The following is a 13,441-nucleotide window of genomic DNA, read 5'->3' on the forward strand; positions in this document are numbered from 1 at the left end:
GAAGCGCGGCGTTTTTTGAACACGATTCGGGTGGAGACTGGGAACGCGGGCCCGGGAACTCCGGTCGGAGGCTATATGTGCATCACAGCTATAGGCCCGTTCAAGTGCGACGGTTTTCACCTAATCGGAAGACCTTCAAAAACTTATTCACGCGACCGCGGTTGCAGTGTCGATAGGCACACAGGGCGAACGGAGCTGGCAACGTATAAAGGTGGAATAAGGTAGCTGCGCACGGGTCATCTCACGCACCACCGAAACCGCGCTCGGAGCACAGGTGAACTCGTCGCTAAGGCAAGTTGGTAACTTGTACGTCCGTCAGTGGACGCGAGGCCGGACGGACCAACGTTTATAGTTACACGGTATCTACATACGTTGGGGCGGACGTCGCAAACTATAGTACAGTCTGCAGTAGGCTCGCAGTGGCCTTCCCTCAACGGCCGGCGAGGCACTCGCGCGGAATAAGGAGCATGCTTCGGCGCGACTTGCCGCGAGTGGCTAGGCTGGCGTGCAGAGCTTTTTTTTTTCTTTCTTTATCGCCGATTCCCGGGACTCACGTTTCTGTCGCCCATGCTCACGTGCCCGGAGGTCATGATAAGTGCTCGTAAAGTGTGCCGAAAAAGCTGTAAAAGGTGTTTGCTTCCCTCCGCCTGGAAGACTGCGACGATGGCTCGGCGCGTCACATTGGCCCGACAGTCGGGCGCTGCTGTTTCTGTCGTCATTGCGCCGAGTGTCGCCGCTTAAGGAAGATACTGTATCCCGCATCTGCAGAGCGGGCACTTGGTCGAGCGCTGGTGTCCCATGGCAGCATGATGCGGGCTCGCGGAGACATTTGGACGGAGCCACCGAGCCAGCGCTGCTGCTGCTGCTGACACGCGCTGCGGAGGCGGGACCCCGTGCCAGCTGGTCACAGTACGTGCGTCTTGTTTGCAGCGTTTCCTCCCCGAATGCGAGCAGTATATGCTGCTCGCGCGCGCGTGCACAGAATACCGCGCCCATAATGCGCGCACCCGGCCACCATGCGCCCTAGTTCAAACGCACAGCCCACTGCGCTCTTTTCTTTCTCTACTTGCGTATTGCGAGAGAGATACATACGCCCTGTACGGACAATGAGTGGTGCAGCACTCCCTATTGGTCGCATTCTTCCGAGACAAATCAACGAACCACGTACGAGACTGGAATGCGCGTTGCTGCACCTTGTGCCATGTCTCGCGCGGCTGCAGGCCGATAGCTAGGGTGGCGCTGTAGCTGTTCAGCTATTTTATGCCCAATGAGGGCCGTGCGTGTTTCCTTCGCGTTTACGCAGGCGGACAACGCAGTGCTTGTTTTTTTTCTTCTGCTTTTTTTTTTAGTAACATGCTGAAGTTCCTAGTGCATCCTGTCCCTGTGCTATAATTAATTCATCTCTGTCATCAAATGAAAAAAGGAAATAAATGTTGACATGTTTGAATGTGTACTGTAACTATAACCATCCTTGATTTCATTGCAGCCCTGCTATATGCAATGCCCGTATGAGCCTTTAGGTCATTTGAAAAAAAAAATAAAGCAACTGAAGATGCTATTTTAGCTAGATATGGTCATGCACAGAATAGATGGTTTAGTTACAGTTGCAGCATTCGCCTGTTATAATGTATGGCTTTAACAGTGCAGATGCATACCTGCAGACATGTTTTTTTTTTAGATATGAAGACGTGAAGTGTTGCATTTACCTTTGCCAGCAGGACTGTGACAGCACTGGATAAAAATGAGTTTTGAAAGCACTCCTCATGCTGCCACAGGTCACAGTGATGTGCTAGTTTTAGGTTTCTACCTCTGTTGTGCTATAATTTTACCAAATATGTTTTAACAAGACTGCACGCGAGTGTTTGATAGTGCGCGAAAAATCCCCACAGAAAAAAAAAAATTGTACTGCACTTCAATAGTTGAAAAAAAAAACGAAATAAAAAGTGCTGGCCTGCGTTCAGTTCCTGTAATGGTGCCTTTTTATGCATGGCTGACAGTTATACACTGTAAACAACTTTGTTTTAGAATACACTGTACAGAATATTCCAGAAATCTTGCTACCGATGTTTCTTCTAAAAGCAAAGGGCACTTCTCTTTTCTCACTTTCCCGCACATGTGAGCTAGTGGCAAGTTACGAAAGCGTGTAGTATAGCACTGAGCACGCAGTGTTATTTTTGCGGTGCTGTTTGCTTTCGAGCATGCATGTACCATTATGCAAAAGCAAACAATTAAGGCAAGTACGCCTTCGCTATATGTTCCGGGAAGACTTATTGGGCTGGCTTGTGTACACTCTGGTGTATGTGTGTGACAAATAACCAGACTTCATCACAAGTACCATTTTCATAACAACTGACATGAACTATACTCGCTCTTTGTCGCTCATATAATATTTCACTCAGATGTGAGCCGAATGCAGCCATGGTTCATAAGAAAGTCGCCTCTGCAGTATACTTGCTACTGTGGGTGGAGAAAGCTCCTTTATGCACACAATTGCTTATGGCACTATTCCTGTAATGAATAAACAAAACAAAAAAATATCACGAACACGCTGTGAAATTGAAGCCTTTTTGAATAGCCTTCCAGACGTATAATCAAAGATAATAGTAATTACTTGAAATTTTTCTCCATATGGCCATAAACGTTTAGGCATTTGATAGTAATTCATAAGAAAGTAAAAAAAAAAAGGAGGTTTAGGAGTTGTGATGCTGCTTCATTAAACAAACCTTTACAGCAAGGTGTTGGTGAAAGTTACATAAATACACAGTAAGTGCCTGGAAACGCCCTTCTTATAGTTGTTCACGGTATCTGCTTTTCATTAAGGAATTCCAAAGTTTCAACGTCTTATGGTTTACAAAACAATACCAGCGGATGTTTAAACGTATTCTGGCTGTGTGACACGAAGTGGCACAATCTCGACATAGGCTTTACACAGCACTGTAAAAATGCAAAAAGAACAAAAACACAATTTTAACTACATTAAATGAACACCAAAGAGGAATAGTAAGTTATGGTTGTGCAAGAGCAAAACTACCACTCTTACCCTGAAAGTGGCATGAGAGAAGGCTTGAGACGCAAAGGGGAAAGACTGGTGGCAAAATCGCACTGAAACTCTCGCACGGGATCGCCGCGACATCATGTGTATTGAAAGCGTCTACTAGGGCCAAGTTAATTGTTTATCGTTGAGGGACTAAATTGCATTCTAAAGCAGCCTAAGTTCAAGCTAGAAACTTTTGATAACCTTTCCTGCGCCACAATAGCCCAAATACAAGAGAACAATTCTAAATTTGTGACGTCACATTGACATACCAGAACTCGGTTTGCCACGAAATTTAAAAAAAAAGGGAAGAAGAAAGGAAAGTTTAGCCTTAATTTTCTTCAGTAATAATCAACCTTTTTCATTAAATGGAACAATAGTTTTGAAAGAATACTTAATTTATCTGAACTTTATTGTTCCTCTTCAGTGTCCCTGTAACTAAATGAGTGTTCATGACATAAAGAATAACCATGTTGAAAGCATGTTCAGTTGGTGGGTAAGGCTTTAAGGTCTCAATAGTTTCATTTAATGAAAACTAAAATCGTCAGTCAATCAAAAGTAGCAATCAAACCTGTACTGGTCGCTTAGAAATGAATCTTAGCAGCTGCAACAAAATCAATCCTGGTCTAGGGCTTCAACCTAGCACATACGCATTTCTGGAGCGGTCACTGTGTCATCTGAGCTTACCACTAGACTAGCAGATGGCAAGAAACTTCCAATCTACTATAGTCGGATACAACTTAAGCCTGCAGTGAAGCCCCGCCCACGCCCTCATAACCGCCAGCCACTGTTCCTCCGCGAGGCTGCAAATAGGTTGTAGTTCAAACTTTCCCTGTTTCCTAAACAAGGCAGTAACCGCAAAAATAAGATTATAAGCACGTAATTTTATACGCTTTCACTCGTCTATTACAGTGGAAAGGTGAAGGCCTAATTCTTTATTGAACTGAAATAAAATGCTTGCTTCGCTGCAACTGTTCACTATCAAGTTTCACTTCAGTTGGCATCGAAGTTTCGTGAGTAAAACGGGCTCAGCAGTGAAATGAATTGTACCGCGGACTTATGAAGAGCGAAATGCTCAGATTCCATACACTTTGTGCATGTCTGTTGCACACATCATCGCTTCCGCCGATGAAAAGACTCTCCAAGGACAGCAGACGCTCTGGAGTAGGGTGCCTACCCATTCTAGCCACCCTACCGGAGGTATCAAGTACGACGCCATTTTGAAAACGTTGCATGATGACTTTGTTTGCTTCTGTGATTGGCTAGCGCAGCAATCCAACGCCGTGCTACAGTGAATTGCTGATGCGAACCATATTGATGTAAACGATTGTGCATATAGTGACATTGCGATGCTGGCATTAGGCCAAGATATCATGATTTGTATTCAACTAGCAGGATATGCATAAGTTGCATGGACATTTGCTCCAAATGTTTCTTGAATGCAGAAGCCACCAAAAGTTGATTTTTTATTGCCCGAGCAGGCAGCTGAAAATTGAAAGGTACAGCAGCTCAGAACTATCTATAGTGTTGCAACCCACCTGTGCTGCGGACGAAGAAGACGTCGCATAGCAGACGAGAAATAGGTCGCCAATCCCCCATCGTGGGTAGGAGCCACACGCGTGACAAGCAACAAGAGGACGAACTGTGCCCCGGCTCGCCATCTTTGTTGTTGTGGCACTCGCTGCCACTGTGTAAATATTGTACATACCGTATTTACTCGAATCCAGGCCGACCCCCTAAAGTCCGAAGCCTCCCCCCCCCCCCCAAAAAAAAAGTAATTACCTCGAATGTAGGCCGAACAAAAAAAGCGAGGACAGCGTTCACAAAATGTAAACAGCATTTATTGAATGCGAACGTGCAGAGCTCATTCAACGTCATCGTCGCTACACTTCGTGGTGACGCCAATGCCATCCTCGATGCGGCGCACGCAAAAAGCTGCTGTCGTTGTCCCCTCCAACGACGGACGTTTTTCTCGTCGACGCCAAAGTTCCGCCCGGCTTGAAGGTTCGACGATGCCTCTGCGGCTATCACAACTTTTCGCTTGCGGCACTGTAGTGGCATCTCCTGCTTGGTGCCATCGCGATAACACCACGCCGCACACCGATACGGCCGGCAGGACACAGGTCAAAATGGCGACCTCGCTTGTGTCGTTGCTTGTGTACGGTTGGCTACTGGCACGGCTAGTAGCGGCTGCGATACTGACTTCTCGAGATGGCGCTAGCTATGCACCATATTTAGCAGTTTCAATGAAAAACTGGCGCGTTTTTTTTTAAATCCTCGAATCTAAGCCGACCCTAGAGTTTGGAAAATGATTATTTGAAAAAAACCATCGGCCTAGATTCGAATAAATATGGTAAACCCTTTTTGACATCTGCCCGTAACATCATGGGTGGAGACGTGGGGTATGTCTATCCGAAGGACACCACGGAGTGTCGCAGCAGACATCTTTTGGATCATACGACCATGTCTACTGAGCGGCCCATTGGGTCAGCCTCGGCTACCACAACATTGGTTGTCCTGGCCAAACTCCGAGACCCTGGTATCTTCTCCGATACTGACTCCATTGACATCGAAGACTGTTCAACCGAGTACGAGCAAGCCAGCATGAACAATCGCCCAACCATCATGCTGGCTAACGTTATCTACTACCTCAAGGGTACGGTCTGTGATGGGTTCCAAACACACGAAGACGAACTGACTAGTTTGGACACCTGCAAGCAAAATCTACTGGAGCTCTTCAGGAAACCAGTCGGGTGCCAGCGAGCCGCTGAGAAGGAATTTTAGTGCCGGACCCAAACATCAACTGAACCATATGTTGTGCACATTCAGGACATGTAAGCTCTGTGTCGGCAGGTTGACGACAAAATGCCTCAAGCGGACGAAGTCAGCCACATACTTTGTTCAAGTCATCGCCGATGACAGCTTTAACTTACTGATATATAAGGACTGCTCGATAATCCATGACATCATAAAAAAATGCCGACGCTGGGGGGAAGCGAAGAGCCGTCGTTTCACGCAACAATTCGTGCGGCTACATAACACTGCCGTTGCCTCAACGTGTGAGGGCGTCCAGCTGCCTGGTACCAAAAGCTTACTGCGTCTTGTGTGATGTGAGATTGAGGCTACGTTTCCATCTGTTCCTCAGGCCCGTTCTTACGACGAGTCCTGCCCTGCGGTATCGTTGATCCAGGCAGTCGTATGCAGAGTAGGCGAACTCAGGCATACGCATCCCATCTGTGCTGTGTGTCGCCCTACGGTCAGCAATTTCTTTCGACTTACCCACCCACGATCAACATATCCCAGATACCGTGATCCAAACCAGTGGCGCACGCATGACGACAATATGCTTTAAGTGCAATGGGATAGGGCAAATTTCTCGCCATTGTCGCTATCGCCGGCCGTCGTCGCCTCGTCCTGTGTGCATTTATCGCCCGGAAGACAGTCGGTCCTCTTTGTTTCGTGCTTTAAATGACCCACCACACCCTGATGTTCCTGCACAGACTCCACGCTACGACTGCTCGCCATCCTCGCAACCGGTGTTCTTGCTCTCCGCTGCCCCGTCGCTCGCCGTCGCCATACCGTCGTCGTCCATCTTTGGAAAACTGACCAGTGCAGTTACAAGAGGTGATGCTGCATTGGCCAATCAACCCGGAAATATTTTGTTGACCCTGGCTACCTGACAAAACGTTTTGGACGTAGAAGTGGACGGCGCAGCTGTTTCAACGATCATAGACCCTGAGGCGCAACTATCTGTCATGGGCACTCGCCTTTCTCGTCGTCTCCGCAATGTTCTTATGCTCGCCATGTCGCCGATGGCAGTACGCTTTCCGTTGTTGGCATGTGCACTGCGTGCGTGAGCTTCTCTGGCCACCAGAACTTGGTTCTTTCGCAGTTCTACAACAGTGTCCCCATAACGTCATTCTCGGCCATGACTTCCTGAGCGCCTATTCAGCCTTTATTGACTGCTCATCTACCCTTCTACAGTTGGAACTCCCTTCTGTACCCGACCTCAACACCGAGTCGCCACCGCATTTATGTGTTGTCGAGTTTGCTCGTCTGTGACCAGCTACCGCGACATATGACGTTGACCTCAGAGCCCCCTGTTTGTGACAGTGTCTATGTGACCTCCCCTTCTCTCTACGCTCCTTTGGCGCGGTGTGTTGCGCTCTCTCTCTGTTGTGACTGTTGCGGAGAACTGGATGTGTTTACCTATTCTCAACTTTGGACGCACCCCACAAATTCTTCCCGACGGCATCACGTTGGGCAACATATCACTTGTAGATGCATGCGACCTTCTGGCCCTGACTGTCGATGCTCCACAGCCGTCACCTGCAAGCCATAACACCGTTATGGGCCACCAGTGCTACGCTTGACGACCCTCATAATGGCACAATTGCCGCTGACCTGTCCTCTTCTTTAGTCCAAAGATCTTCGCAGCTTGTTAGCCTCTTACTGCAATGTCTTTTATCTTTCTTCACCCCATCCTGGCCAAACATCACTTGTAACCCATCGCATCGATACTAGGGATACAAGACCCATCCATAGGTGCCCTTACCGAGTGTCTGCATACAGATGCCGTGTCATTCAAACAGAAGTTGAGAAAATGTTGACTAAGGACATCATTGAACCATCTGCGAGTCCTTGGGCATCCCATGTGGTGCTTGTCAGAAAAAAAGACAACACCTGACGGTTCTGTATCGACTGTCGGCACCTGAACAAGATAACAAAAAAGGATGTCGACCCTTTGCTGCGAATAGACGATGCACTCGACCCTCTCCATGGCACAAGGTACTTTTCTTCCATAGATCTTCGGTCCGGCTAGTATTGGCAAACTTCCACTGACGAGCAGGATCGCACCTTCATTACACCCGATGGGCTCAGTTCAAAGTCATGCCCTTTAGGTTGTGTAATGCCCCAGTGGCATTTGATTGAATGATGACCTCCGTCCTTCGCGTGTTCAAGTAGTCTACTTGTTTTTGTTATCTTGTCGTCGTCGTTTTTCTGCCTATGTTCTCCAGTCATATACAATGACTATAGGCTATTTTGCAGGTATTTTGCAACACCTGGCTTCAAGTAAACTCCTCCAAATGCAGTTTTGGACGCCGAGAGATCACCGTACTTGGTCATCTTGTTGATGCAGCTGTTATCAGACCTGTCGCGACCAAACTACACAACTATGCGCTGTTACCAACTTTCCAATGCCCCGTTATTCGCAAGACGTCTGCTAGTTTTTTGGCCACTGCTCTTACTTTCGTCACTTCGTGAAAGACTTTGCAGAGATAGCACTGCTTCTTACATGCTTGCTCATGAAAAACATTCCTTTTACCTAGGGTCCTGCTTAAGCGTCTGCCTTTTCGCAGCTCGTCGCACTACTCACTACGCCACCTGTGCTGGCTTACTTTGAAAATTCTGCTCCCACGGAAGTTTGTAGACTCCAGTGGCTATAGTGTCGGCGCTTTCTGGCTTGATGTCAACATGGTCAGGACTGTGTCACTGCATATGCCAGCTGCCTCCTTTCCACTGCCGAGCGGAATTATTCAATTACAGAGAGAGAGTGCCTCGCTCGTGTATGGGCCATTGCAAAATTTCGCCCTTATCTGTATGGCAGACCTTTTACTGTCATCACTGACCATCACGCTCTATGCTGGATGTCTTCGCTGAAGTATCCCATGGGTCGCCTTGGATGCTGGACATTACGGCTTCAAGAATACTCAAATACAGTCATCTACAAGCCTGGCTGTTTGCATCGGGATGCCAACTGCCTTTCCTGGTACCCCGTCGACGAACCGGAACCTGCACCGAGCGACTACAGTCCTTGTGTGCTTGGCATCTCCGAACTCTTCAACACTGCTGCTGAACAACGCCGTGACCCAGTCCTACGCAAGATTATAGACCGTCTCAGCTCCCAGGCTCCCGATGCCTCTCAGTCTCTTTACACTCGACATCGTCGCAGTTTGCTTGCTGATGGTCCTGACCTCTAACTTGTGACTCCGGCACACTTCCGCTCGTCTGTTCTGACCCAGCTTCATGATGCATGAACAGTGGGGCACCTTGGCGTTTCGCGCATATACGATCGCGCACACTGTCGATTCTACTGGCCAGGCATGTCCTGCTCGGTGCGTCGTTACGCGGCCTCTTGCAAGCTTTGTCAGTGCCGGAGAAAGCCGCTACTCCTGCCTGCTGGCCATCTTCAGTCTGTCAATGTTCCACATGAGCCATTTCATCGCGTCGGCTTCGACTTACTCAGTCCGTTTCCTCCGTCTATGTCAAGAAATAGATGGGTCGCCGTCGCTACAGACTATGCGACGTGATTCGTGATCACATCTGCTCTTACGACCAGCTGCGTGAGTGACGTTGCTGACTTCTTACTCCATGATGTCATTCTCCAGCATGAGGCTCCTCGGCAACTTCTAACTGACTGGGGCAGACAGTTTCTTTCGAGGACATTCTACAGTCCTGCTTGATTCAACACAAACTGACCATAGCATACCATCCACAGATGAATGGCTTGACGGAGCGACTGAACCGAACAATTACTGACATGCAGGCAATGTATGTGTCCGCCAACCACCAGGATTGGGACACTAAATTGCCTTTTGTGACATTCGCGTAGAACACATCAAGACATCAGACCACTGGTTATTCGCCTTTCTTTTGCTTATTCAGCCGAAATTCTACGTTGCCTATGGACACGCTGGTGCCTTCTTCCGCGTGCCCCCTACCGATTATGCTCGAAAAGCTTTTGCCCGTGCTGATCATGGGCATCATGTTGCCCGTGCTCGATTCAGCGAGTTGCAGATCCACCAGCAATGTCGATACACTAGCTATCACAGGACTACCCACTTTGCCCCTGGGTCACTTGTCTTCCTCTGGTCCCCAGCACGCTGTGTAGGGCTTTCTGAAAAGTTGCTGTTCCCGTACACCGGCCCATATCAAGTGTGCTGCCAAGTGACAGACGTAACGTACGAAATCGCTCCATTGCCTTCGTCTTCATCGGCTCAACCTCACACCGACATATGCACGTCGTCCACCTGGGGCCATATCACGCCACAGGCACTGATTCCCCTGTGTGTGCAGTGAACCTTTTCCATGCCGTCATATTTCGACTGCACCATGTCGGTGCTTTCGCCGCCAGAGGGTAATGTTATGAGCCGCCTGTCCTGCGGATGAAGACGTTGCATAGCATGCAAGAAAGAGGACGAGCTCTGCCTCAGCCCTGCATCTTTGTCGTCATGGTGCATTCGCTAACACTGTGTAAATATTGTACATAAACCCTTTTTTTGACATCTCCCTGTAACAATAGCAACACAAAAGTGTGCTATGATTAACATATGCGAGTTCTGTACGCAGCTTTCCGAAATCTGTTGGCTGTGTTAGTGGACAATGCTTCCTATAAAATATGACAATGTCACTGAACAGAATAAAGCCAGTACATTCCTCAAAACTACTAACAATAACACAGAGGCATTATGTTATTAATGTTTAAGTCTGTACACTAAATACCTGTCTGTGAAAATTGCAGTGTGCCACCTTCAATTCCAGGCTCTGCACTCGGGCCACAGGGAGTATTCATTTTCAGTTACTTTTTTTTCCGAACTTGTGGGCAGGTGGAATTTATCACTACCTACGAGCGAGATGCAGTAGTAAGGGCAAGGTGTCAGAGCAAGAAAGAAAAGCAGAAGCCTGCACAACACAAATGTCATAGCATGAAAACATTCAGTATGTGGTTGTTTACAAAAAAAAAAGTTGTTTTGAAGGGGAGTATTGTGGCAAATAATGTATGCCTCTCTGCTATTCCAGTCAATCTTTTGCCACCATCATGGAGCAAAACAACACGTTATCAGTCATCATGTTCATGTAAGTAGCACAACAAAAACTCTGCTTTTAGAGCTTTTGTTAAGATGTGTACCCACCCGAAAGGATAGCTGTCCTCCCAATGTTAGCCCTTGTTTTGTGCACATGCACAACGTATGCACCATTGTTACTATAGGCTCCGTACAATAGTCGGAGAGCACCACAACGCGGTGCATATATGCACTGCTCTCTGGTGTCCTCTGACTAGTGTACGGAGATCAGCAGCACTGGTAGAGTGCCCCCGACACCAGGAAGATCGCCTCCCATCAGTGCACTTGAGCAACACAACTTTTTCCCGGCTTACTGTAGATTTTCTCGAGACTAGCGATGCGACATATGACATTTTCATGTGTCTGTTGAAGGACAATACATGGCATGTGTTATATTTGCCTTTATTTGCTCTGAAAAGCGTAATTAAATGTTGGTGTTGCAGTAGTACAGATAAATAAAACCAGGCACACAGACACAATCAAAATATATACAGGAAAACATAAACAATGCTAGGCATTGTGCAGTATAGATTATAACAATTTATGCTGCATAAAAATTAATGAAAGCAATACGTCCGGTTGCAAGTAACTTGAGGGTGCCCGTGCGAACTAAACCGTGCACCCTATTGAGCAAAACAACGCAATGAAACTGAGGATGCAGGGGAAAAGAAAAACATTGGCACTGACCCACAAATGAACTTTGACTGGACAGGCTAACCTATATATCAACAACCCAGAATTAAACGTCAACTCATGAAAAACTGCAGCAGGAGAATAAATGTAAATTTTAGGTGAGAAGCGGATGCGAATTGCATGCTCTTAGTCATATACTATGGGGGATATGCAGCACTACCTGTAGCTTTCAGCCATTTTTGTTGGCAAGGTTGTCATTGATGCGCGAATTATTTGGCAATGAGAATCCCATCCATTCATTTAGGAGACATGGCCATGGTAGAGGTGAGAACTAAGTGCACTGGGTAGGCTAGCCCAGGGCCAATCCTCGGAAGCTGTTTGCTGTGCGTTTCAAGTGGCGTCATGACCCACAAGCACAAGTGAGGCAGAGAATAATCTATTAAGCTTGTACATGGTGGTCCTTTATGACAGGGAAAACGTGAGCATGTAGCCTTTGCTTTGCAGAGGTAGTGTCCCCTTTATATACAGGAACACTATGCGGAGGTAGGGTGCCTCGATTCACGCTACTCCAACATCGAGGCACCCCATGTGGAACCTGCTTAGAGCGCTAGCAAGTAATAAGCAATAAGGGGGTAACCACAAAAATAAAGTTATGAAAGTGTAATTTTGTATGTTTTCACTCCTCTATTATAGTGGAACGGTGAAAGCCTAATTCTTTATTGAACTGAAAGAAAAAGCTTGGTTCACTGTAAGCTATTTATTGTCAAGTTTCTTAATTATTCTTGTTTAGGCTTTACTGATCCATTGCCTTCATCCCCATTGGCTCAACCTCGCACAGACATCATGCACGTCGTTCGCTTGAGGCCATATCATGCCATAGACAGTGATTACCCTGTATGTGCGGTGAACCTTTTCTATGCCATCGTATTTGCCTTGGATGCCTTGGAGAAGCATGTTGGCAAGCTTCGCGTAAAGCATGCATGGCTGACGGACATAGGCTTTTCTCAGGCAAGCCAGTGAGAAGTACGTGGCAAGATGCTTGTGGCAATCTCTCCTCAATGTTTCTTCTAGTTTCGTCAACTATTCATTGTCGAGTTTTACTTGAGTTAGCAGCAAAGTTTCATGCGTAAAACGGGGTCAGCAGTGAAATGAACTGTACCGCGGACTTTTGAAGAGTGAAATGCTCAGACTCCATACGCGTTGTCCATGTCTGTTGCACACCTCATCGCTTCCGCCGATGAAAAAGCTTTTCAAAAACAGCAGATGCTCCGGAGGTATCAAGTATGATGCCATTTTGGAATGGTTGCATGACGATGATTTTGTTTGCTTCTGTGATTGGCTTACGGAGTAACAACCCCTCACAGTCCATGTGCCTTGGTTGCCAACTGTGCTCACACTGGAAACGTGTGTGCCTTGGTTGCCAACTGTGCTCACACTGGAAACGTGTAAGTGCTGACACATGCCCACTAGTTAATAGGTACTTCCAGCGTATTTCAATGCTTAAGCATTCTTTGCCAAGTACCCTAGGAAAATATGTCTGTCGCACTAAAAGTGTAATGCCTTGCATCTCTATGAAAATGCGAAACTTACAAAGACATTTGTTCGTTATAATAGTGTAAATGTAGATGACTGATACCTTTATTGATTAGATTGATTGATTGATTGAAAAAAATTGATTAGAGAGAATACCCATGGGGATATGTAGGGCTCGATAGAACATGCATGGAAGGATAGGTAACGTGAAATTTGGGGATGGACCAACTTAAATTTTGGGTGAGCCGACTGAAATTTTGGGGTAGACCCAACTGAATCTTAAGGGGGGGGGGGTTAACTTGACATTTGGAGGTGGGCCAACCTAAATTTCGGGGTGGGCCAACTTCAGATGTGGCTCTGGGCCAAGTTAAAATTGGGGGTGCATCAACCTAAATAG

The 13,441-nt window shown here is 47.1% G+C and overlaps 1 protein-coding gene across 2 annotated transcripts in view; it reads left to right on the forward strand.

Annotated features, from left to right (window-relative positions):
* The window catches only part of LOC135906665 (uncharacterized), a 42,901-nt gene that overhangs the window by 27,962 nt on the left and 1,498 nt on the right, over positions 1 to 13,441 (forward strand). Inside the window, exons 1-3 of one of the 2 annotated variants that reach the window (XR_010565802.2) lie at positions 270 to 291; positions 769 to 909; positions 10,835 to 10,891. Coding sequence is in view for 1 of the 2 variants with exons in the window: in XM_065438200.2 (XP_065294272.1) it covers positions 769 to 909; positions 10,835 to 10,891 (198 nt within the window). In the remaining variant the exon portion in view is untranslated. Of the gene's footprint in view, positions 1 to 269; positions 292 to 768; positions 910 to 10,834; positions 10,892 to 13,441 lie in introns of those variants that run through there. The other variant, XM_065438200.2, reaches the window with a different exon arrangement.

This window comes from Dermacentor albipictus, chromosome 1, assembly GCF_038994185.2.
Source record: "Dermacentor albipictus isolate Rhodes 1998 colony chromosome 1, USDA_Dalb.pri_finalv2, whole genome shotgun sequence".
Classification (NCBI taxonomy): Eukaryota; Metazoa; Arthropoda; class Arachnida; order Ixodida; family Ixodidae; genus Dermacentor; species Dermacentor albipictus.